Consider the following 27,243-nt stretch of genomic DNA (forward strand, 5'->3'; position numbering starts at 1 on the left):
AAAACGCTACAGAATATCGGAGCCTCAAAGCCGGTAAAAGATATTGGACTTACCAGCAGTCCAGCTGCTCTGCATGGAGCAGGGGCAGTAATCCCTCCAGACCCACAACCGTGGATTTTTACTTCTGGTGCTGCACTTGTTTCACGGGTGTTCCTTGTGCACGTTCTACCTCACAAGCCTCAGTGCGGAAACTAAAGGTCCTGGGGGAATTTCGCCGAGTTTGTGGAGTGGGTGCTGGTAAACTGCAGGTCCCTGTACACCATCTGCCCTGCTGAAGAGGCTGTCACAAGCCCCGCCCCTAGATCCAGAGCACAGCCATCCATCACCCTGCTGCACGGAGCAGAGACCAGAGCCCAACGTAGATGGAGAGCTTGAGCGAGCAGCGATTTATGAGCCAGCATGAGATTTATTTATCCCGTCCAGCATGAAGTCTCTTGTGCCCCTGCTAGTCCTGTCCAGCATGAAGTCTCCTGTGCCCCCGCTGGTCCTGTCCAGCATGAAGTCTCCTGTGCCCCCACTGGTCCCGTCCAGCATGAAGTCTCCTGTACCCCCGCTGGTCCTTCCAGCACAAAGTCTCCTGTGCCCCCACTGGTCCCATCCAGCATGAAGTCTCCTGTGCCCCCGCTGGTCCCGTCCAGCATGAAATCTCCTGTGCCCCCGCTGGTCCTGTCCAGCATGAAGTCTCCTGTGCCCCCGCTGGTCCCGTCCAGCATGAAGTCTCCTGTGCCCCTGCTGGTCCCGTCCAGCATGAAGTCTCCTGTACCCCCGCTGGTCCTGTCCAGCATGAAGTCTCCTGTGCCCCCGCTAGTCCTGTCCAGCATGAAGTCTCCTGTGCCCCCGCTGGTCCCGTCCAGCATGAAGTCTCCTGTACCCCCGCTGGTCCCGTCCAGCATGAAATCTCCTGTGCCCCCGCTGGTCCCGTCCAGCATGAAGTCTCCTGTACCCCCGCTGGTCCCGTCCAGCATGAAGTCTCCTGTGCCCCCGCTGGTCCCGTCCAGCATGATGTCTCCTGTGCCCCCGCTGGTCCCGTCCAGCATGAAGTCTCCTGTGCCCCCGCTGGTCCTGTCCAGCATGAAATCTCCTGTGCCCCTGCTGGTCCCGTCCAGCATGAAGTCTCCTGTGCCCCCGCTGGTCCTGTCCAGCATGAAGTCTCCTGTGCCCCCGCTGGTCCCGTCCAGCATGAAGTCTCCTGTGCCCCCGCTGGTCCTGTCCAGCATGAAGTCTTCTGTGCCCCTGCTGGTCCCGTCCAGCATGAAGTCTCCTGTGCCCCCGCTAGTCCTGTCCAGCATGAAGTCTCCTGTGCCCCCGCTGGTCCCGTCCAGCATGAAGTCTCCTGTGCCCCCGCTGGTCCTGTCCAGCATGAAGTCTTCTGTGCCCCTGCTGGTCCCGTCCAGCATGAAGTCTCCTGTGCCCCCGCTGGTCCTGTCCAGCATGAAGTCTCCTGTGCCCCCGCTGGTCCTGTCCAGCACGAAGTCTTCTGTGCCCCCGCTGGTCCTGTCCAGCACGAAATATCCAGTGCCCCCGCTGGTCCCGTCCAGCATGAAATCTCCAGTGCCCCCGCTGATGCTGTCCTGCATGAAATCTCCTGTGCCCCCACTGGTACCGTCCAGCACAGTTCCCTGTCCCGCCTCCTCTTCCAAAGACAGCCAGTCCGTCAGCCTCGCCTTCGGTGGTCCACTTCAGCCCCTCGACGACTCCTCTGACACCAACTCTGTATATTCGCCTCGAGTCCTCATTTTTCCAGCCTCACCCAGGCAAGTGGATCTCCTGGATCCCCTTCCAGCCACTGATCCTGCCATTTCACTTCCGTCCATCGACCTGTTAGTGCTCCGCCTTGGCTCCTCCCTCCCTTCGTCCTTGCGACTCCATCGGGCTCCCTCATCCCTCCGGCTCAACCTTTGTCAGACGTTGCCCTGCCTGTGCCATGGACTGCCTGTGCCATGGAAGCTGTCCACTGAGCTCTGTATCTCCACCCCTTCAGCTCTGTCTGGCTCCATCCACCCTCCGGCTACACCTCAGTCCTCAGGCGCCCTGGTGTCGACAGCAAAAATTCCACTATGGCTCCTCCCTACATCGACATTCATCCTGGCTCTGGGTCCCTGCCTGGCTTCTCCCTGCAACCTCCCACCGACATTGCCACCTTGGTCTCTCCCTCTGTCATCTCCCCTGGGGGTCGTTATGCCACATGTATGCCCTGTTTTGGTTTTGTTTTCATTCTGTTCCCTGTGTTTCTTTGTCTTTGTTTGCTGTCATTAGTTCCTATGGTTCTTAATTATAGTCACACCTGTTTCTATTCTTGCTAATTATCTCCCTGCTATATATACCCTTAGGTGGTACTCACACTAGGCACGGTTGCCTTGTACCGAGCCCTCTCCCACTTCCCCACTTCCCCGCTGGCCCTAATTCACATTGCACTTAACTTTCCTTGCTGGAGCACGCTTACGTCATTTACGATGTAACTTTTTGCTTTGAAGAAAACAGGAAGAAAACAGGAAGAAAAGCGCTTTCGCTAATAAACTGCCTAATAGATTTATAATTTATGCCATGCAGCAATTTTCACTTGATTCACTTGAATTATCCAAGTAGTAATAGAAGATGTTTGCTGTCGTAATGATGACAGTAGCGCACACAAAAGTACTAGCTGTTCTGTTCTCCGGCGTGGTTAACGATCACACTTCATGCGTACCACGCCCGACCCAAACTGAACCGTGACCTGGCCTACCTCTTCCAAGCGAGTCAGGGACGGTTAAATGAAGCGATCACACTAGTCAAACGAACCAGACTTGGGGAGTCAATAGTGTGAGTACACCCTAAGTTTCCTCAGTTACTTTGTCCGATATTGTTTGCCCGTCAATGTTTAGTGGTTGCGTTTATAATATTCTCCAATGATTTCATGTATTTTGGTTTTGTGAATTAGAATAAAGATTATTCTGTCTACTCTACAACAGCTAAAACATTCCACTATCTCGTTAACAAAAATATGTTCTAAGAATGTTTTACTAACGTTCCCATTAAGTTATACAAATGTTATTTCTGAATGTTCTCTGAATGTTCAAAACGGCAAATTTTTTAAATGCTCTCAAAACGCTTTTTTCCCCCTTGGTTATGCGAACATTAAGGGAACGATTATTCCCTTAATGAATAATTCCATTTGATAATTTTGCAAACATTATGGGAACGTTACTTTTGATCTCTGATCATTCTGAAACAAGTAACATTTAAAAAAGTGTTAGACAAACATCCAACTAAACGTTTCAGGTAAAAACGTTCCTATATATGTTTTTGTGCTAACGTTTTGAGAACATTATTAAAAACCAGATATCTTTGAATGAATGTTTTATTAATGTAGAATTAAAGAGAACCTTGACAGAACGTTAGCCAAAGTTCTGATAGCGTTCCCTGTTGAGTTAGTTGACTCAGACCCCAGAGCAAAAGACCAGGCTGAGGCTGTGTGACATGAATAACCCCGCAGTTGCAAAGATGTAAAGCAGCCGCTTCTAGTGTATCACCCGCTTGGCTCCCACTCCACACACTTGGGGCCGCGTATGAATACGGCACAGTGAGTGGGGGAGTGAAACAAGAGGATCTGACCTCCACCTGCACTGACATCAGCCGTTACTAGCCAACTGATCCTCGCATCAAAACAAGCCACACATCCACTGCTTAGTAAGAGGTGCTGCAAAGGTGCATGATGAAACAAGTCTGAGCTGAGGACCGCACAGAGAGAAACCTCTCGCCCAACAACACACATTTAATCTACTGACGGACAGCACTTTATCTACACTAACAACTTTCAAACCAATCCTCCAACAAGAGGAGAAACTTGCACTGAGATGTGCTATTGTCTGTCGTGATACTGATAATGTTGTGAATCGAAAACGGTTTGTCTTTGCACGGAGAACATTGCTTTTTTTTGCCTATGAATAAAAGCATTTTGTACGAATTTTTCTACAATTATTACTTGGTTATAATTTTTGCCACTATGCACTAAAGTGTTATTTGGCACAGACGTTTCATGGCTCTGTTGCCAGTCTTTTACTAAAAATGTTACTTTCAAAGATTGCACCAGAGTTGTTGTTTGTTTTGTTTAAACTGTATCAGGTGACTGTAGGCATCTTTCTGAGAGTTTGGTGTGATTATGAGCGATGTTATCTTGATGGAGGGAGGCCAGTTGATGTGCATCTGCACTTGGAAAAGCTCGGCCTCTGCCCTAAGCCACTTCAAAATGAAATTCCTACCTTCCCTCATCTGACAAACCTGTGTCTGATATAGTCTTCAAAGGAAAAGTGGCAAGCCTCTACCTCCAGGCTGAGGTAATTTGACTAAAGCTTTGCAAAGAGAGAAGACAAATGTTCTGGGCTTTTATCCTCTTCAAAGATTAGATACGATGATGCTTCTTTTACACGTTAATCGCTGTAAATCGGTAATCTCAGGAAACATACAAATGCATAAAAATATTAAAACAATTTTGAGAACTTATTTTTAAAGTAATATTTTCCACACATCAAGAGGGCGAGGGAGAGCCATTGCGAGACCAATATTTAAGTTAACAAATACAGTTTATTTTTTAGGACACAGCTCTAAATATGAGGTTAAAGCCATGTAAAGTACATAATTTCAACCCTGCTACAGACTGTATCATCCAGTTTCAGAATACCTTCTATTAATGTATATATATATATATATATACAGTATCTCACAAAACTGAGTACACCCCTCACATTTCAGCAAACATTTTAGTATATCTTCTCAAGGGAAAATGCTATAGAAATGAAACTTGGATATAATTTAGAGTAGTCAATGTGCTGCTTGTATAGCAGTATATATTTACTCTTCTCTGAAAACAACTCTACACACAGTCATTATTGTCAAAATAGCTGGCAACAAAAGCGAGTACACCCTAATAGAACATGTCAAAACTGTCTCCAAAGTGTCAATATTTTGTGTGAGCACCAGTGTTATCTAGCACTGCCTTAATCCTCCTAGGCATGGAGTTCACCAGAGCTGCACAGGTTGTTGCTGGGATCCTCTTCCACTCCTCGATAATGGCATCATGGAGCTGCTGGATGTTAGACACATGGTGCTTCTCCCCCTTCTGCTTGAGGACGCCCCACAGGTGCTCAAAAATGTTCAGGTCTAGCCACTCCATCACCTTCACCTTCAGCTTCCTCAGCAAGGCAGTTGTCATCTTGGCGGTGTGTTTGGAGTCGTTATCATGCTGTTCGGCCCAGTTTCTCAAGGGAGTGCATCATGTTCTGCTTCAGAATGTCACAGTATATGTTGGAATCCATGTTTCCCTCAATGAAGCGCAGCTCCCCAGTACCAGCAGCCTCAGACCATGATGCTACCACCACCATGCTCGACTGCAGGCAAGTCACAATGTTCTTGGTACTCCTCACCAGGGCATCGCCACACATGCTGGACACCATCTGAGCCAAACAAGTTTATCTTAGTGTCATCAGGCCACAGGACATGGTTCCAGTAATTCATCAGCAAACTGTTTGTGGGCTTTCTTGTGAGCCAGCTCCAGAAGAGGCTTCCTTCTGGGATGCTGGTCATACAAGCCGACTTGTTGCAGTAGCGCTTGTCTGAGCACTGACAAGCGCTCCTTCCGTTTCTACAACCTCTAATGGCGCTTTTCCACGGCATGGTACGGCTCGGTACGGCTCTCTTCGCTTTTCCACTGCGTGGTACGACTTGTCACGACTCGGTTCGCTTTAGCTCGGTTTGCTTTTCCACTGCAGTTAGTACCGCTTCAAAGTGGGTGGGATTATAGTTTGACCATTATAGTTTATCCGCTCCTCGGCGACCAACGAGAGGAACGTCTGCACTTCGTCCACTGACCACGATTCAGCCATTTCTTTTTTGGACGTTTTTTTTCTTCCTTTTTTTCTTCAAGCAAGTCAAGCAAGTAGTTTTAAAACAGGTGCTATAGCGGTGGCTGTTACTTACTGGCTGTCTAAATCTAACGGGTTTGATGTCTCGCAAATACAATGATGCTGGTAGTGATGATTCTGTCTGACCAATCAGTGATCTGCAGTGTTTTCACGTCACATTTTAGTATCGGTACGGCACGCTTGGAACCTCAACAGAAGTACCATTTAAAGCAAACCGAAGCGAGCCGTACCGTACCATGCAGTGGAAAAGTGTCACAAGTGAGCCGTACCGAAGCGAGCCGTATCGTACAATGCAGTGGAAAAGCACCATAAAGCAATGCTGGCACGATCATGCGTCTGTTTTTTTTTAAACCTGACGCACAGCTCAAGGACTCAACTTCTTTGAAAGACCCTTGCGAGGCCTGTTCCAAGTGGAACCCGTCTTGGAAAACCTCTGTATGACCCTGGCCTGTACTGTAACTGAGTTTCAGGGTGTTACCAATCTTCTTATAGCCTAGGGCTAGGCCATCTTTGCGGAGAGCAACAATTCTAATTCTCAAATCCTTAGAGAGTTCTTTGCCGTGAGGTGCCATGTTGAACATCCAGTGGTCAGGATGAGAGAATTGTACTCAAAGCACACATTTTAACTGCTCTAATACAAGATAGACACATTTGTATGTTCCTGTCAAGCAGACAAAAACATGAACATGATGAATAGGACATGTGGCTTTGCATGGTTAAGCGACGTACAGCTATTAGCTACTATACTCACTTTTGTTGCCAGCTATTTTGACAATAATGGCTTATGTTGAGTTATTTTCAGTAATCAGTAAAAAACAGATCCCTATGATTTTGTTCCATAAGTTGTATTTCCACCAAATATAAATTAATTAATAAATACAAATATTAAAAATTAAATAAAAAGAAGGACATCGGCATATCTTTCAATAATGTTTACAAACATTCTATTAGAATTTCGTTAATTTTGGTAACAATTATGTGAATGAAATTTTGTTAATTACATAAGTAGTGAATCACATAGGGAAACAACTGGAAATGTTACTGACAAAATAACTTTTTTTTTATTTTTATTTATTAATCAATTAATTCCTGACAAGATTGTTTTGACTGGAGCGACTAAAAACCACGTGTTTTCAGAAACCAACGACACGTTTTTTTTTTTTTTACAGCAGTCAGGCTATTCCATCATAATTTCCTAAGGAATTCTAATGCAAATGTCCAGTATAATGATGATTAGGCCTTAATAACCACTGAAACTTTCGAATAAAAGGATCCTATCGGCATTTCACTTTTTTTTCTTTTTTTATTCTTAGAGATTCTTTTTAGACCCCATTATGATTGAATCCCATTATGACGGAAATCCTTTAACAGTATTTTTGACACGTGTTTATTTTAGCGCGAGCAGAGGATGGTCAATTTAAGCCTTAAAGCAGAAAAGCGTTTAACAAAAGGGTGAAAGATGATCGGACAATGATGCTTATTGACAGTTCAAAGGGCTTCCGTTGGAGTGCTGCAGGAACACAGGCAGTAAATGAGTGATTAGCCTGACAGGCGTCTGTATTCAATCTGCCGATGGAGACACGCCGTCTCACCTTTGATTTGCGCTCGCGTCGCGTCGCCAGATCCACGCTGGTGTCACTCCCAGTCAGACTCAGCGGTGCGCGTGCGTCACGCAGTCTAGCCGCTATTGTGCGGGTCAGGCGGGCTGTGGCTGCAGTCGCACCTGGAGGAGGACTCTTTTATTATGCTTTAATTTTCATTATTATGCTTCCACAACACAAACAAACAAGATACATTATCATATCTCTGAATATAACCGCAATTGTTCAGCCTTAGGTTGAGCATTGCTAATACCAAGACATAAAAATCACAGTAAAACAAACAAATAATTAAATAAAAATAAATAGCCTACAAATAAAATGCTTTTTAAATAAAATTGTAGTATCCAAAAGAGTAATCACCTGGAGGATGACTGCTGTGAAAACCCCCACGTGGAGCTCCTTCTGTTGGAATCGACTGGCAACATGCTGATATTGTTATTAGTTATAAAATCAGGTCCTCATGTTAACAGTTTCGTTTATGATATTTGCAGTGTCATGTCTACTAATCACATTTCCCTCTTAGCTTTCTGCAGTGCAGGCCTTTGTCTAATCATATAAAGATTGCATATTCATTATTAATAATAATAATAATACAATTTTGTTGGTATGCAAACCTTGTCTTCTCTTAATCTAGACTAAAATGCCTTCCGCTTCCAGAGAGGTGTGTTGATTGACAGCTCAAATCCCAGTAAACCCTTTGATCCCCTCTTCAGTGCTGATGAAGCCAGTCAACTTGTTTGGTGTCACACAAATGCTCGTCCGGATTACATTTCAACCCAAGATGAAAATTAATAACTTTTTGCACTGAAGCATTATTTTCATAAGAAGTGATCATTCTGATCAGTTAATCATTACTGTAACAGTAATTTTATGTTAAAAAAAAAATCTTCTTGGTAGCATTTTATTTTTAGGTGGCGTACTTACACGTTACTACATTTACTTACTATAGTAATAACAGTAAATTATGCATAATTACAACCCTAAACCAAACCCTAACCGTAACTCTATGGTTGCAGTTAATTAATTAATATTACTCAGTGCTTATCCGAGGAAGTACAATGTAACTATACATCACCATAAAATAAAGTGTAACCATCTTTTTTCCCTAAAATGTGCTTAATTGTCATTGACAGGGTTCTTAACATGTTCTTGACAGAATTTTTGAGTTTTCAGATGGATATCTTTGTTTCTTGATTCAAAATAATTAACACAAATTAATATTACTATAATGAAACTTTATAGAACTCTCTCATGGTATATTTGATAAAACAGATAATTGTTTACATATTTGGATTTTGGTCTATGGAAGACATCCAAACGACCCCCCCCCCCCCACACACACACACACATTAGGCTATCCATAACAAATGACATGTATAATATGCAATAAATTATTACTTTTTCACTTATATCGTATAAACCATTTTTGATTAAAAGCGTAATTGAACCATGCAAATGAAAATACTTTAAAAGTGTGCAATTTAATGACAAAATGCAAGCAATGCCGTTTCAGCATTAGACAGTTCATGAGTTCACAAAGTATGTTTGAAGACGACTGGCATAGATACACAAGGTTTTAAAACTGCATTTGTTTTATATATGCCTTCCAGTGTGTGTGAGAAGCCCATATCATCCCTTCGCTCTTGACCTTTGAAACAGAACAGCACACACTACCTTTGATTAATCTCACATTGTTGTTGGAATGTTTCACAATTTATTTAACAACAAAGTTATTTTGGGAACATGTAAATCACATGCTGATGCAAAACATTAACTCACATCAATACACATCCGATTCCTTTCACTGATATAGAAGCAAATCAGTTTTCCTAGGATTTCACACAGTGCTCTATTTTAAGTACACAAACGATGCGTTCTGATCAAATCGGGGGTTCGTTGGCTACGCATTTCTATTTTCGTGAATGTATATTGTATTAAAGAAATAAATACTAGCAGTAAATAAACTTTTAGTGGCTTCTAATTCTTCTAGCACATAGAAAAACCCTTATACAGACTGATATACATTATGGAAAGCTGTACAGCTGAATTATAATTCAAATAAGGACACTTTTAAAAACTTTTTTTTTTTTACTTATGTTGATATAAATATATATTTATATACTTTTTGTCAAAATATATGATCGATCAGACAAAGAATGAGACAAACACACATCTCAACACAGAAGTTATAAATAAGCGTCCACATACGGGTGCAAGTGTGTCCCGTGTCTCAGCGGCATCCGCATCCCTCCACCACCATCTCCTGATAGTTCTTCAGCACCACGCGGTCCGTCTCGTCCAGGTACAGCATGGAGATCGCACTGAGCTCGGTGGGAACACAGCAGGCTTTGGGAATGTTGGTGTTCACCGAGTTAACCAGCGTCTGTACGATAGCGTGATTGGTGGAGTTCAGGTGGTCGGCCAAGGGAAACGGACACTCGCCGTGACAGTAGTACGCCTGGTATCCCGGCGGAGCCACGATCCAGTCGTTCCAGCCCACGTCGCTGAAGTCCACGTAAAGCGCGTGTCTCCGACAGTTGCGGTTGCGCTTCCGGCCTCTTTGCTTGGGGCTTCGCTTTGCTCGCCGCGTCAGCGGATGACTTTTTCCGTCGTGCCCGAACGTGACTAGCAGTGGGCGGAGCTGGTCCCAGTCTTCGTCCGGTATAGGATGCAGGGAACGGCTCACGCGGACGTGGCGTCCCTGTGGCCGCCGGCTCGGGTTCAGGTGCACGAGCTCCACGGCGAGCCCGTGGTTTGAGCGTTTATCACGGGTCCAGCGCAGCACGGCGGGACTCACGTCGAAACTCTCCCACCGGGACGTGTTGTAGCGCACCAGCCGCGTGTCCAGGAGCTGCGTGATGAGCGTCCCGGCCCGCGGAGGCTTCAGCACCTCGTATATGTTTATCCGCTGGAGACCCTCGTCTCCCGCGTGTGCCGGATCTGCGCTTGCATCATCGATCTGTTGCCTGTAGATACGAAGCTCTGCGGTGGAAATGAGCTCCTCCTCTGGGATGCTGCTGAGATTGAAGATGAAGCGAAGCGGAGTCTCCTGAGACCCGTCTGACTGCAACTCTTCCATGCGCTCTGGAGGAGACACAGAGAGAACAGGTCAAATGACCAGAGAAACCCTATCAAATACACCGCATCGTGTTTCACATGCACATTTCGAAGGCCTCTAAGTGATCAAAACTTAGAGAAAAACTCAGGTTTACTTGTTAGAAAAAAATCTGACTGAGAGTTCAGACTCTTTTATCCAGTAAAAGTCTTTCAGTGTAATTGTACAAACGTCCTCCTTCAGCTCGAGCTTCACGAGTCTTTCTGTGTCAAATGTGACCTGATTATTAAGGAATAACTTTGATATTGTTAGTAATATTTCAGCTGGACTGAAGCAGCTTCACTTTACTTGATTATCATACATCATTTATTATCATAATCATGCGTATCAAATATGATCATCAGGCTTTTGAGGAAGGTTTATTAGTTCATCTGTCAATCATCATTGTATTGCATTGCATTACATACTTTAAAACATTTTGATCATAAAACTAAGCATTTAAATATCAGCTTACTAAGAGAAAGACTTCAGTGTTTCTTTATTGAATAGATGGCTAGAAACTCCACTGAAAACTTCATTCATTCATTCAGAAGAAGAAACTGGCAAAAGACTCACAGAACATTAAATAAAGGAAGCGGCGTCATTTGGATTTTCAGATTAAAAATAATAATATAGAAATGAATAACGTAATATTGTTGCCATGTTTGTCTTGTTGCTAGGCCAACCTATTTATAACTTCTCAGCAGAAGCTTTCAAGATTGTTCTTAAATATTTAAAATAATTTAATATTCAAATATTCACTTTGGTATTGGTCCGTATGACAATCGAGTCGTGGAACTAATCGCCCAATCGGGATTCATAGTGTGACATTGACAGACGAACTCTTTATCATCCCATCCATCAGGAGTGTTCCCGGAGATCTGCCTTCCTGAAGAGTTCAGACCGACCTCGCTCCGACAAACTCATCTCCCAGTTTCCCTGAGGATCTTCATTAGCTGTTTGATCAGGGCTGGGACTGAACTTTGTAGGAAGGCAGATCTCCAGGAACAGGATTGGAAGTGCCTTCACACTGTCCGTCCAAATCCCATTATTCGTGTATATCCCGGATCTGATTTGCATGTCGTTCGACTGGAATATCTACGTTGGTTTCTAGGCATACGGCAAAAACAACATCAACAACATCAACATGGAGGGGTTTGCAATACAGATGCTGTCTTATTTACAACAAGACAATGTGTAGCGACTTTCAGCATGTTTTCTGACATGTTTACGTTTTATGTCACATGACCCACGCGTAACCCGATCACAGTGGTCGAACTGAAACTGATATCCAGAAATGCGATGTGAATAGGATTTCAAACCCCTTATGAATGTAGCTCAAAACGGATTTGTAAAATCGCATTTCATGTGATTTGTTGCTGTTCACATTTGATCGGATTTCAATCCGGATTTGGACTGACAGTCTGAACGAGGCTTAATTGTCATCCAGCTATTTTTTAAATATTTTTTTTTCAATAGTAATCAACAGACGTTCAAAATAACACTCCTCATAGAAAAATTAAATAAAACAAACACTTTTGTTTAAATAATATTTTCACTTGACAGAGTGTTGTTGAAGTGCAGAACACACACTGGCTATAGCTTTACTGACAGCAGCAATTATTCATTTTTAATTGTTTTAATGTTTTGTTTTTTTGCACAACAGAAAAAATGGTCCATATTTTAAAAAGACACCATAATAAACTTTAAGGTCTTTTGAAGTTGTCCTTATTTCTAGGAAGTAAACCAAATAAACAGTTGACTAACACAATCTATATATATATATATATATATATATATATATATATATATATATATATATATTGAACTACATTAAGTATTTTGGGTTGGTGTCTAATGATAGTACAGTATATTTATTAAGTTTTTTTTTTTGTATGAATGTTTTGTCTTTGGGAAAATAAATATTTGGATTGATATTAAACCAAATAAATTTAAGGTGTAATTTGTAAATATATAATAAAAAAAACAACCTTTAGAACATTTAGATGTAACAATTTATAGTTGGTCCAAAGTATCATTTATTTCAGTGTCTCTTCTCCGCATTTTTTAATGAACTCTGATTCATTTACACTGAAAAAAGGTAAATCATCTTAATTAACAAGAAAAAAATATGATTTAACATCACTAAATCAACCTTTATACATCAATTTATATCAGCAAAAATCATTTTTATGGGTTAAATCAGGAAAAAAATTGACTTAAGGTAACAACTGCAGGTTAGCACATTTACAGTGAAGGTATGAAAGTTATAAAAAACATAAAATAGCAAGAATAGACTGTTTAAGCATGCCGATGGCCTTCTATCACCCTGAATCTGAACGTTTTTATTCTAGGAATCCTGTCTGCCTAACAGACCACATGGTTGGCAACAGGAGTTTATTTAGAAATCTGTAGAGTACAGCATTAAAAATAATTACATGTTGAGGAAAGTCCCTCAACGGGATCCACATGAAAAAGTATAAACTTTTGAAAATTCCCTTTAAATGCTGGGTTGAGTTTAAACGATCCCAACGTTCTCAGAACTTAGTTATGAACAAACGTTCTTCCAGTAACATTAATAGAAAGTTCGTTCAAAGTTATCTAGTCAAAATGTAGGCACAACGGCGTTTACACACCTGTCGTTTCTGAAATGTTTTAGTTAGATGTTTAGTTAGCATTCAAAACTAACGTTCCCATGATGTTTGCAAAATGATAAAACGTGATGATGTCCTCTTAACATTTAAAAAACTGGACATTTTGAAAGTTCACAACTGAATGGAAACATTAGCAAAGCTGGGCAAGTACAATACATACAATACAATATACTTTATTGTCCCCTTAGGGAAATTTGTCTTGGACTCATTTCCAAAAAACAGACTAAATAAATCCATCAATCACATGTGTCTCACCTAAACAATCCATACAGTGGAGCAGAACATGTAGACGGGCTAAAAAGGCCATTGTTATTGCACTAATAACAGCTGCGTACACCATAAGACCAGCCATAAATGGTCAAACTCTCTGCTGTTTTACCTTCATGATGGAATCCTCTCACGGTGTTCGCCCGACTGGTGGACCGCTCGGGATAATGGAAGCTGAGGTCCTCGTCCGCCTCCCCCGACTGCAGCCGGTACAGGTCCAGCAGGTACTGGGGCACGACGGTCGAGGTGCTGGGTCGCGGGCGCCTCTGAAGCCCAAACATTTGCAGGAGCGTGGCCTCAAAGTCCCGCAGCAGTTCATGACTCTGACCCAGGTGCTGAGCCGACACTTTCTTCTTCCCTTCCTCGGGTATTAGACTAGCATAGCTGCTCTCTCCCAGGAGGACTTGGCATAATAAAATAACCATCAGCATTCGATTACCAGGAATCATGATGTCTCTGGTGGGCGGTTGAACAAGGAAACAGAGAAGCAAGACTTCAGTGAAAGATGTTTGCCTTTTCTGTGTCACATTCAATGATGAAACAGAATACCAAAAACACAAAATCATTTAGCTCAGAAACATACTTTATGCAAGTTTTCAAAGGTTGAGAGTCTCGTTGAACACGCTTAGTGTGACCTCCGTACTCAAGGGGGCGACAAAGTTTCCTTCAAATAACTACGGGTTTTTATTCAAGTAGCTATGCATCTTTCGACTTCATTTACCATTGTTCAAACGATTTCCCCACAAAGTGACTTCAGTGTTAGCTGTACAAAATACATGGCTACGTAAGATATGATCGTTTTTTGACCACAAAATCTTGCAAATGTGACCACTAACTTTACCTAACTTACTGAGCAACATGCACTTCAAACTGTTGCTCCACCATGACACTAGTTGAACTAAAAAAAATCATGATAGTCTTTCAGAATGCAACAAAATTACACTGAAGAAACTAAAAGAGATTTACTTGAAAAAACACAGAAGTTACTAGTACATTTCACAAGTAATTACAAAGAATTGGCAAGTAACAGATTGAATGAAATGTAAAATTTGGGTCTAGAAAGACTTAAATAGTATATTTGTAAAACTACTCCAATAAAAGTACTAAAAAAGTACTTTCGATTCATGTACTTGCGCAAAGTATGTTTTGGACCTTATTCATAACTTGTTTATAATTCAATAGTTTACAACTATATAAAGAAATGAGCTGAGAAATTTAAGGGATCATTTAACAAACAATGAAATATAATTCTGTCGTCATTTACTCACCCTCATGTCATCATTTGTTCAAAAAAATACATTTAAAGGGATTCAAACAACTTTGGACCCCATTAAAAAAAGGAGTTTTCGCAGCAAAGCCATTTAAGAACCATTTTTGGTTCCCCAAAGAATCACGTTTTCTTAGTCTGAAGAATGTTTAAAATAAACTGAAGAAACTTTTCCCAATAAAGTACAAAAACTGCATGGATGTTAAAGGTTTTTCATGGAACCATCGATGCCAAATTCTTACTTTTTTTTTAAGAGTTTTTGTTGTAGACAAAAAAACGCACAAGTCTGGAATGATGGGAGGGTGAGTAAATGATGTCAGAATTTTCTTTTTTTGTGTGAACTATCGCTTTAAGGGTCAAACCAAACAGCAGTTTGGTAATCACAACTGATGTCAAACAAAGATGGCAGCCTACAATTTTCAAGTGCACAAACCGCAAGATAAAACAGCTTACAGCAAAACTCCTGCTTGACCACTGTTTTTTTGTAAAGAATGACTAAGCCTTTTAATTTGCAGCAAAAATGTAACAACCCCGTCACACAATTAAGACTGGATAGGCGTGGTCCACTTACCGACAGAAAATAAAGCATGGGAAAACAATCCATGTTTGTAGAGAGGTGATACAGGACGAGTTCCTCAAGCGAATGTTACGTCGTCCTGCAAGGCTGTTTAAGAACTGCGGTGAGATCCTTTTCCTGAAAGACAAGAGTATATTTGTAAATAGGGTAAACATTTCAGTATAAGCATGGCATGATTGCAAGGCAAGAGTATATTTACACTAAGAGCAAAATGCAAGTTTAGGCCAGACACCTTTAAGCAACTAAAATGCTGCCTGTGCAACACGTTATCTTCGCTCATTTACAAGACTACCAGGTGTGAACACCTGAAAGGACGGCACTTCCAATTTACATACAAATAGAGGTTCGTCTGTCAACAAAGGGATCTCAAAACTGCCTCTTTTATTGATGGTCTTCTTACAAGTGCCTCTTAAAGAGTCTTTAAAAATCCCCCAACCCAGACTAGGCATGCAAGCGGCACCGTCCTGGTTTGTTAACCCGTAACATCCAGATGCGTGCCAAAAGCAGAGTGTGTTTAATGGATATCTTGGTTGCAACCGTGCGACTCCACAAATGTGATTTTCAACGAATTATCCGAGTGCAGAGTAAATGCAGTAATAACAATCACAAGTGCTTGGGAAAGGTCTCAGAAAACAACGTCACCACTGAAACCTCACCACAGCTGAACTCAATAGTTGTATTTTGTCATTTCTTGGACTTAGTTCTACTGGACCAAGTCCAACCATTACTGCAGGAATGATGCATTTTAACAAGAACACCGTGTGTGTGTGTGTGTGTGTGTGTGTGTGTGTGGTCACGAGTGTTATTTCTCTCTCCCCGTCTTCACGATCAAGCTGCAGTTGTGATAGTGCTTGTCATTCTAGAGTGATATACCTTTAAAAAGATGTCTGCAGTTTTAACAGCAATGCTATTCCAACAGTCCATTATGTCGAGAGCAAACCATAAAAATGAGCGTAACTAAAAGACTTTGATCCGCCATGCCAGAAAACATGTAACAAAGCACAAACAATTGGTTTCTTCAGACCACCTACTCTTGTTTAAACGCCTACAGATACTGCCCTAAATATTTACAGAATCCCTTTTTGATGTGTTTGAAGATGGAGAGCAATGCATGTGCTTTTGCACAGTGTGGGTTTATAGTCCTTTAATTTGGCAGAGTCGTGTAAAGCTCACAGTGCTCGACTTTGCTCTACCCTAACCCTGCTTAATGAGATTAGGTTATGCACATGGTTCTTCAGATGTGTGGGACAGGGTATGTGGGACAATATTGAGCAGTCAATGTTAGGATTTAACCTCTGACCAGTTTTATTCAGAAATCAAATCTGGAAGCCTGAGTAGCATCATGTGCATTTAGAAAACAAGACAGCTTAATAGCTCAGCCAATGCAAAGTAGCGTATAGCCTTCTGTGCTATCAAAGCTCATAGGACATGTACATGCATAATCTTATTGTTTGATCCCAAACAAATTTTTATGAAAACAAAAGAATAAAATGAAAATGAGTTAAGAAAACAACTAATCTAAATGTGTTGTTGTCTCTCCCACATTAAAATAAACTAATGTACACATCTGCCCACCAATAACAAGGATTTTAATGACTTTGCAATAAGCAGCATAATAACAAAGTATGCAAGTACAGTATAAGCAAATTTAACAAGAAGCCCTTTCTTGGCCTAAGAAAGGTTCAAGACCCTTGCTCTAGAGTCTAGACGACAACATCTGTTGATCTGTATTCAGTAGTGGACTGACTGACTCTTGCAACAGTTTACTTTTAATGTCAAGTATTTAAAAAGATATTTAGAGTCTCTAATTTTTTCTTTTGCTTTCCACCTCCTTGAACTAAAGACAAAGATCCCTGCCAAATGAGCCCATGGTTGCCGTGTCTCTTTATGTCATAATGTACCTCATAAAACCTTTCAGACGTGTTCTTATGCTTGACTGAGTGCCACCACTCTTCACTACAACTCATTTAAGACAAAGTGCAAGTCTTCAAAACATTCGTGGAGGTCACATTTACTAGTGCATTCTTACACTGGAGACTGGTTTCACTTAACTTTTCACTTAACTATTTTCTTTAACACTAACTTGAGATAAAAACAACAACATAGCTAAATGCTGTGCAAGCCCTGAGCTAGGAATGTGACACTAAATTTGGATTTAGTGTCACAGTGATTTGGAACATTTAGAATCTAGAATTTTGTTGTAGATTCCAGAAGTAATCTTGATATGTTTCTGCTTTCCCAGCTATCAGAGCTTTGGCTAACATTCTGGCAAGGTTCTCTTTCTTACATTCTTACAGTAATGTTCAAACTTATCTGGTCTTTAATAATATTCTCAATACATTAGCACAAACATGTTATTTTATAGGCCTACATTGTTTTTTTTTCTGAAACGTTTTAGTTGGATGTGCATGTAACATTTTGTACATAAATGTCACTTCTTGTTTTAGAATGTTCCGAGAACATTCCAAATTAACGTTCCAATAATGCTTGCAATAATGTTCCCTTAACATTCGCATAACAAAGAAAAAACATTAGACGTTTTCATAATGGGAACATTAGCAAAACGTTACATTTTTGTTAGCTACGACAATAACTGTTAAGAGTTGACAACATACAGCAATTAAACTTGTAGTAACATGGTATTAGCCACCACCTTAAAACATAAATTAAACATAAAATATATTTTCTGTTTGAATGAAATGCCATATGCTATATTCCAACCATCCAGCCCAGTGTGTGTGTGTGTGTGTGTGTGTGTGCGGTCAGGTGTTTGCACGCGTTGGTGGTAAACTTGCAAAAACATTTACCATAAACATCCGAGTGACTGAGCAACATATTGACATATTTAATGCTGTGTAACATTCCCAATACAATTCGTCATTTTGTACGGGACAATCTAGACAGCTCCCGTGAATTATAATAATTGCGTCTTTCTTCGAACAAGATGGGAAGTAAAGGATTTCCATATAGCTTCACACAAAATGTCCAAAAAGCGTATTGAACGTGTGTAATTGGGTTTTAAATAACCACGTATATCCTACCTCAGATAAAGTCATAAATCACCTCTTACTATGACTATATCTTAATGAATGCTGACTTCAATACGACATGCCAACTTACCATTGGTAGAGATGCGCACGGTATTCCTGAAGAGAAGACGTAAAACGGAGTTTTCAACGGAGTTCGCCTCACATAGCAAAAGTCCAAGGCTGAAGGGAATGTTTAGGCCATTAGTTCCGCGTCATGTAGAAGAAGAAGCCAGCTGAAGAAGTCCAGTGGATCTGTAGCTCCAGGAAAATGCGAGAACGGAGAACATCACCGACTGATCCCGCATCCAGTTCTTCTGGCAGTTTTTATGTGACCGCCCAATGAAGTTCCTTTGCCTCCTCCCCTACTCTCTCAACCCAACACCTCACACAAACCCCAGAGAACGCAAACACACGAGATATATTTCCTTCTGTAACTTACATTCACGTACTGTGGATAATAATGAGCGCGCTAGCAAACACATGCAATCCTTTCGTTTTCTTTTCCCGCGATGTCATCACACGGGTTCACCACACTTGCATCGAGACTGGAAGAGCGTGTATGTTTATAGTCCTGGGACCCAGGAATAGACTTTTGTCCACTGTAGTGAACCTTATGTTTTAGTAGCCTAAATTTCTCATGTCACCGTTTTAAAAGAGCACATTCAGGGCTTTCTAATGTTTGGAGGTTTCAACAAGAAAAATGCCTGACATTAATATTAGCACTCTTATAGAAATATGATAATATTTTATAATTATCATTTAAATCTGAATAATCTTATTTTTTTTGTCATAAATCAACTTCTCAGGAAAATGTTATGGGGTTTCTAATCAAAATATGACTTTCTGTTACAAAACAGGGCATTGATATCACACATGTCCACTGTAGAGACACCAGGACTTACAGCATGTTTATCAGGCATTTTGGGAGACACAACAAATTAAATTATATGCAAAATTCCTATGAAATAGGCTATTAGATATTATTGTGAAAATGTTGCCAATTATTACTCCCATTATTACACTTCTTTTTTCATTACATGTTGCCCTAAGAACACATTAATGTGCAATTACATACGATATGATATGTATAGCATTATTTTGAATGGCACAACACATTTACCGGGATGGCCCACATTAATTAAAATGGTATATCAATTCAATACGTTATATTTTTCATAACACTTTGAGAATCATCTTTATACAAAGTTTGGTTAAAAAAAAATCCTAAAACCTAAAAATTGATTGGTGAATGAAAAAAAAATCCCAATGTTTTTTTCTATACACGTCATTTAATGTCGTTTTATTTTTTAAACAACTGAGTCCTGGTGTCGACTACAGTGGACACAGCATAACATATGAATCAAATATAATTAAAACATTTTTTTTTGTCAAAATACTAAATTCAAAAATTCAGGAGGATAGAAATTGTTGTTCAAAAGTTCCAAGATCAGTTTGTTGGCTTAATACATAATATAGGGTAATACTTAATACTTAATACATTCTATAGGGTGAAAAATAAAAAATAAAATCTTTATGGAAACCAGGATTTCTTTGTATACTCGCCTTACAAAGTGAAAATTAAAAAGGATGTTGATTGAGATAAATGAATAATATTGAAAATGTTCAAACCTAACAGCATGTTTACACCATTCCAGCGCTAATCTGAAATGTGTGATCACTGTCATCTAACCGTTATAGTTGCAGTGAGATCAGTCAGTGTTTCCTAATGTCTCGGTCTGACCTCCTGCCCTTGTGATATGACATTCCCCCCGCTGTGTGAAGAAGCACTCGCAGACACACTCATCACCGTATCATTCACCGGTCTGGCTCTACTATAGTCACACAGCAATACAGTGCCACCGCTCCTCCCGCACACCTTCTGGGTCTGGAGTGGAGGAGATGTCTTCATGTTTGGAGAAGCATCTCTTTTCTTTACTAGTAATTCAAAACGGAACCTGTTTGCTTTCTTAATACACATTCCTGGTCTTATCTCTACAAGATTCGTCTGAGCTTGTCTTCGTAATCTTTATCCAGAACCTCTGAAATCACTTCCATTTTCAGTGGACATCCCTAAGCTCTCTCTCTCTCTCTCTCTCTCTCTCTCTCTCTCTCTCTCTCTCTCTCTCTCTCTCTCTCTCTCTCTCTCTCTCTCTCTCTCTCTCTCTCTTGATGACCCAATCAATCCAAACAAATCCCACTATTTTTATTTTTCTACATCAAATATCTGGTTTCCCATCTAGACACAAATAAAATGGCTCACGCATTCTGTTCCACGTTTACTTATAGGACATTTATTTTTCAATTATATAAAGATTCTCCCCTTAAACAAACACTATTTCTCGTTGTAAGCCCCACTTTGACGACAGTTGGTGTTTTACAGTCAGATGTTGACTTAAAGGAATATTCCAGGTTCAATACAAGTTCAATTGAATTGACAGCACTTGTGGCATAATGTTGATACCACAGTAATTCAGTCCAACTGGTCTCTCTTTCTCTTTACTCTTCACTCCGAGAGAAATCTGTAAAAATAATACTGTATTAATTTGAAGGAATTTTCTGTATTGATTGTACACAGGTGTTTTATCCGTATTTTGAATTATGCATTGCAATGTTTTAGAGTTAATATTCTGGTAAATAAAAGAGCGGCATGGACACACACATCGGATCTGTACAGTTGTGATACATAATATGGACAGCAAATCATTTCATATCAGATTCCAATCGGATACACAAATAATCGGATTTGGACTGACAGCCTGAACGCAGCCAAAACCAGATCTGAGTCACACATGAGCAAAACAAATCAGATTTGTGCCACATTTACCTGCAGTCTGAACTTTACGTTTATGCTTTCAAATCCTCCAAAAACTGGCCATTCCAAGTTTGTCTCATTAGACTTTTGCTTTTTTGAAGTAAAGGAGGACGAGATGAAATTCTAGTGTGTTTGTGTGAATGAACATAATACCACAAATGCTATCAACTAAGCTTAACTATTTAAAGGGATAGTTCACTTTGAAATTAATTTTTGGTATGTTTTAGCTTACCTCAAGGGCATCCAAGATGTAGGTGTCTTTGTTTCCGCAGTAGTTTCAATTTTGATATTTTTAGGTCAAACCGTTCTTGTCTGTCAGTCATATAATGCAGGTCTATGGTCACCACCTCAAAGAGCAGCACAGAGAAGTCCAAATTAAACATGATTTAATGACTCGTAAATGTAAGTAGACATTGATGGCCTAAGACACGAAACGAGCGGTTTGTGTGAGAAAACGAACAGTATTTATATCGTTTTACCTCTTGTAACCACAGCCACGTCCAAGTGATCTGACGGCGCCGGCGCTTCGGTCTTTTCCCGGAAAGCGCCGGAAGTGATCTCTCGCGCGTGTACGTCACTCATACAATTGTTTTATTTTTTATTTATTTTAATTGTTTTCTTTTACGACGGTTTTAACATCCCGGATAAGCGCAAATTAGTACCATTTTAATTAGCTGTCTTACCTACAATCTCTGTTCTGTGTAAACAATGAGTGACGTACATGCGCGAGAGATCACTTCCGGCGCTTTCCGGAAAAGACGCGCGTTCACGCTCCCCTGGCTCTGTCTGGCAGGTTTGTGTATTCGCCGCCATTCTCCGTATCAGCGAAGACAACTCGAGCGACAAAACTTAAGTCAACTTTCGACAAAAGTAGAAGATGGATTCAAAGAGACCGGCTCGTGCAAGCGTGCGTGTGCGTGTGGTCCATGAGCGTGCACACCTCTGGTTGCAGTTTCGCTTATCGCCAGAGGGGGCATAGTTCTGCAAAAACTCAGAGACTTGCGCAATGCACCTTTAATGAACCCAGAATGTTCCTCTAATATCAGTTTGAAAGAAAAGATGCACAAAAGGCACTGGGAAGGCTTTCAGCACTCAGTAGTGTGTGTTTATGTGTTTGTTGGTGTGTAACTGAGGTATGCGGACTGCTGTGAGAATTGTATGTGCAGGTTTGTAATGGTATTGCGGTCAGTTAATGACACTCACCTGTAACACCAGCTCATGATCACACACTTCAAACGCAGACCCCTGCTCAGTGTCAGAGCTCAGCTATCTCTCGGCTTCTCCTGCGGGACACGAGCTGGAAGCCTTCGCCAGTGCAGACACGCACGGGGATGATTGATCAAGCACTTTCACTGGGCCAGCTTCTCTCAATGAAGCAGACCAGCATCTGTAAACCACACCAATGCAACACACTTCTGTACACGTTTACAAGTTGCATGGCATGTTTTATGGGCTGAAAAGTGGCCACTTGGACAAACTATAGGACCTGGTATGAAAAAAGAGGTAAACATTAGCCAGTATTGTGAGATGTGTGTTGCACAACATCCAAGATGACAAACAATGCAAACATTTTGACTGCAAGAAAAATGAAGACCTTCCAAATATATAGATATAATTTCCACAAAAATGAGCGTGAACCATTTTTTTTACCAAAAACATTTTTTTCTAAACAACTGGAAAATATTCCAGTTCTAAGCATTTAACAGATGATTAATAATCCAAAAAAAACAACAACAAAAATTATATTAATTTATTTAAAATTTAAAATTTTCATTGAATTTATATAATGTGATTAATTAGATAGTTTTCTGTATGTAGCATTCAGCAATGATTATGAAATTGTGACAATCAAATAATGGTTATTATAATATCACAATGTTTTGGGATTCTATTTTTCATTTTATTTTAAATATATAATTGTATATAGTTTTTTTTCTTTCAAAATTTCATTGATTCATAATTGAAGGCCTTCAATGTGCTTTGTGTTCTGGCCTTCTACGCAGTCTCATCTTTGTGACTGTCAAACATGCATGAAGCCAGATGTGTGTCTCTCTCCACCAAACACCGACACTTATCTCTCTTCCACTGGGACAGCTGCGCAGAACATGTGTGGATGGACTTATCAGAGATGCTTGCTGAAGTGTGTTGGACCCCAGACCTTTTTTTAGTTTGCTTTGTAAGTGTTGGAAGACACTCTCTCCGCAACATTGTCCAGACCCTCTCTGGAGTGCTAGTGCCTGTCGGACCACCGGAGGTCACAATGGAGAAATGTCTCCAAAGATTTAAAAGCTTTTTTTTTATCAGAAGATGGACCGGCACTTGAGGACGTTCCTTTAATCTAAGAGGATGCATTGACACTCGCGAGCAATCATCACTGCTGGTGCTGGAACCAAGAGCTATATGAACAAGTTGAATATAATTGAAACTTTTGTTAATATTCAATATGTTTCCTTGTAAAATAAATAAACAGGTAACACAAGAAATTATGCATGTACATGTCATCCAAACTAAAGGCAAATGTGTTCTCATTGTAGCCGGCTAATAAAGCAATAGTTGAGGAAACTGTTACAGCGATTGTACCAGATTTGACCAAATCTCCCCATATCAAGGATAATTCTTAAACTTTGGCTAATGATCTGGCAATGTTCTCTTCAAGTTATGAACAAACGTTCTTCCACTTACAATGTTCGTTAAAAGTTGTCTGGGCTTTAAAGGGCCATTCACACAGAACAACCATAATCACACAGGGAAATGTCACTTTTACAAGGTGGCGATTTCATATGAATTTATATGACGTGAATCATACAAGAATGTATGATTATTAGAAAAAAGCATAAAGGCCCCCCCTGGTGATTTGAAATATATTCCCTTTTTCAATACATTGCATACTAATAAAATGTTTAATCTTTAAATATATTAAAAGCATATTAGCATCATGCTTTTAACTATTTTCACAATACAACTTTTAACACACTTTAAAATAATTGTACTTATATTTATTTTAAATATTTATACTTATTTAGTATATTTTCTAAAAATAGGTCTATACTTGAAGTGAAAATTCAGTTTATTTTTTTAAAAGTCTATTTATTTGCACTTTAGTAAAAATATATTTCAGGAATATTTTAACTGTGTGCTGGAAATGATCATTGTAAAAATACATCGAAAGTATACTTTCAAAATACATTATACAATAGTATTTTGTACAAAGTATAGTTAAGTTTTATTTGTCTAATAATGTAAATTTGTTATTTAAGACAAAGTATGCATTATTTGGAATAAGTTAAAGGTATTAATAAACCTATGTACTTTTTACTCAAATGCATCACACCACGGTAGCCTCGTGGGCAAGTGTGTCGACATGTGCTTCAGGAGACCCGAGATCGAGTCTCGGCTCGTGGACCTTTCCTGATCCCGTCCTCTCTCTCTCAGTATAAATACACTTATGATATATTGCTTGTATGTTTCGAAGAGACTCATAATGAATTTATAATGTACTTGTAACACAAATACAGTACACTTTAATATCACTAATCAAGCATGTAATTAGTCCCTACACAGGCATATACTTAAAGTATATTAAGTATACTTGATTGTGTCCAATTTAGTACACAAAAGTACACTAAATACACTTAAAGTTATGCTTTACTACAATTTAATTACAACTAAAATATACTTAGTACAAAGTTAGTTGTTTCAAAATAGCACACTCAAGTTCACTAATCATTAACACACTTGAAATATACTAAATTAGTCTGGCTGCAAGTATACTTAGCATATTTTTTTTTTTCACCAGGTCCACCCTGACCCTGACCCCCACCCCGAAGCACTGAGGCGTAAGCAGATCATACGATTGAGATCCAATGAATTTATATAAATTAGCCACCAATTTGCCAAAATGTTATGATGAATAACCATGAGATTGTGTTGGAAAGAACGCATTTTTGTGGTTAAATGCGACACGGCTGTGGAACAATAAAAAAAAAGCGCAAGATCTAAAGACGCGTTTTTTGAAAGTTGTAATTTTAACCGTGCAGTGGTCAAACACGTCAGTCTAGCACATTTACATAGAAAAACAATGGAAATGGAAAAGTGGTGCGGTGGACTGGAATACCATGTTCTGTTTAAACAGCCCCTATTAATGTTCTTAAAACGTTACTACAAAAAAAAAAAAGAAAAAAGAAAAAAAGAAACAAAAAAGGTTTTAGAACGTTCAGAGAACAATCAAAAGTAATGCTCCCATAATGTTTGTGTCACGTACGGACTCAGACTGAAATGACCAGGAAACAAGGTAAAACTCAAACAAGGTGTTTATTTGGGCAGGAACAATCCATAAACCAGTAAGTGGTGATACTTGAGATTGTGAATGGTGTGAATAGCAGTTTGTGATTAACCGAGTCTTTTACTTACAGATCTGGATGAGCACACACACACACACACACACACACACACACAATGGAAACACGTTAAGAAAAGAGATGACTGGAGAACAGCTTGGAGTATTGCAGACCTGGAGATAACTGAGAAGACTGAAGACTGAATTGGATGAGGTAACAGGAATAGCGATTGTGGCAAACAGGACCATGAGGCAGGTATAGGTTGCAGGTGAGTTGCAGGTATAGGTTGCAGGTGAGTTGCAGGTGAGTTGCAGGTATAGGTTGCAGGTATAGGTTGCAGGTGAGTTGCAGGTGAGTTGCAGGTATAGGTTGCAGGTGAGTTGCAGGTGAGTTGCAGGAGAGTTGCAGGGCAGGTGAGTTGCAGGTATAGGTTGCAGGTGAGTTGCAGGTGAGTTGCAGGAGAGTTGCAGGGCAGGTGAGTTGCAGGTGAGTTGCAGGTATAGGTTGCAGGTGAGTTGCAGGTGAGTTGCAGGTGAGTTGCAGGTATAGGTTGCAGGTGAGTTGCAGGAGAGTTGCAGGGCAGGTGAGTTGCAGGTGAGTTGCAGGTATAGGTTGCAGGTGAGTTGCAGGTGAGTTGCAGGTATAGGTTGCAGGTGAGTTGCAGGAGAGTTGCAGGGCAGGTGAGTTGCAGGTGAGTTGCAGGTATAGGTTGCAGGTGAGTTGCAGGTGAGTTGCAGGTATAGGTTGCAGGTGAGTTGCAGGTGAGTTGCAGGAGAGTTGCAGGGCAGGTGAGTTGCAGGTGAGTTGCAGGTATAGGTTGCAGGTGAGTTGCAGGAGAGTTGCAGGTGAGTTGCAGATGAGTTGCAGGTGAGTTGCAGGAGAGTTGCAGGGCAGGTGAGTTGCAGGGCAGGTGAGTTGCAGGTATAGGTTGCAGGTGAGTTGCAGGTATAGGTTGCAGGTTAGTTGCAGGAGAGTTGCAGGGCAGGTGAGTTGCAGGTATAGGTTGCAGGTGAGTTGCAGGTGAGTTGCAGGGCAGGTGAGTTGCAGGTGAGTTGCAGGGCAGGTGAGTTGCAGGTGAGTTGCAGGGCAGGTGAGTTGCAGGTGAGTTGCAGGTGAGTTGCAGGGCAAGTGAGTTGCAGGTTAGTTGCAGGGCAGGTGAGTTGCAGGTATAGGTTGCAGGTGAGTTGCAGGTGAGTTGCAGGAGAGTTGCAAGGCAGGTGAGTTGCAGGTGAGCTGCAGGGCAGGTGAGTTGCAGGAGAGTTGCAGGGCAGGTGAGTTACAGGAGAGTTGCAGGGCAGGTGAGTTGCAGGTGAGTTACATGTATAGGTTGCAGGTGAGTTGCAGGTGAATTGCAGGGCAGGTGAGTTGCAGGGCAGGTGAGTTGCAGGTATAGGTTGCAGGTGAGTTGCAGATGAGTTGCAGGGCAGGTGAGTTGCAGGACAGGTGAGTTGCAGATGAGTTGCAGGGAAGGTGAGTTGCAGGACAGGTGAGTTGCAGGTGAGTTGCAGGTATAGGTTGCAGGTGAGTTGCAGGTGAGTTGCAGGTGAGTTGCAGGTGAGTAGTGGCATTAGACGAGACCAGACAATGACTGATTGTCACGGTAAGTGGCCGATATGAAGATCACGATGAAGGAAATCCTCAAATAGATCTTTAAAGCTGCAGTTCATAGTTTTTCCTCTTTGTCGCCATCTCTGTTCAAAATCTGCAA

The 27,243-nt window shown here is 40.8% G+C and overlaps 1 protein-coding gene across 1 annotated transcript; it reads right to left on the minus strand.

The window, feature by feature from the left end:
- Positions 1–9,683: 9,683 nt before the first annotated feature.
- On the minus strand, positions 9,684–18,726 carry bmp4 (bone morphogenetic protein 4). The gene is made up of 4 exons (XM_056241904.1): positions 18,478–18,726; positions 15,352–15,474; positions 13,626–13,969; positions 9,684–10,582 (listed from the first exon to the last, which is right to left on the minus strand). The coding sequence occupies exons 3-4, from the start codon at positions 13,960–13,962 to the stop codon at positions 9,729–9,731; spliced, it is 1,191 nt and encodes a 396-aa protein (XP_056097879.1). The 5' UTR covers positions 13,963–13,969; positions 15,352–15,474; positions 18,478–18,726; the 3' UTR covers positions 9,684–9,728.
- Between the last annotated feature and the right edge of the window lie 8,517 nt (positions 18,727–27,243).

The sequence above is a fragment of the Rhinichthys klamathensis genome, unplaced genomic scaffold (assembly GCF_029890125.1).
Source record: "Rhinichthys klamathensis goyatoka isolate OS25496 unplaced genomic scaffold, OSU_Roscu_1.1 h1tg000682l_1, whole genome shotgun sequence".
Classification (NCBI taxonomy): domain Eukaryota; kingdom Metazoa; phylum Chordata; class Actinopteri; order Cypriniformes; family Leuciscidae; genus Rhinichthys; species Rhinichthys klamathensis.

Coding starts and splice junctions, on each gene's coding strand:
- bmp4 (XM_056241904.1), bottom strand. CDS start 13,962: ATGATTCCTGGTAATCGAATGCTGATGGTTATTTTATTATGCCAAGTC. Junction 10,583..13,625: donor GAGAGGATTCCATCATGAAG/GTAAAACAGCAG, acceptor TGTCTCCTCCAG/AGCGCATGGAAGAGTTGCAG.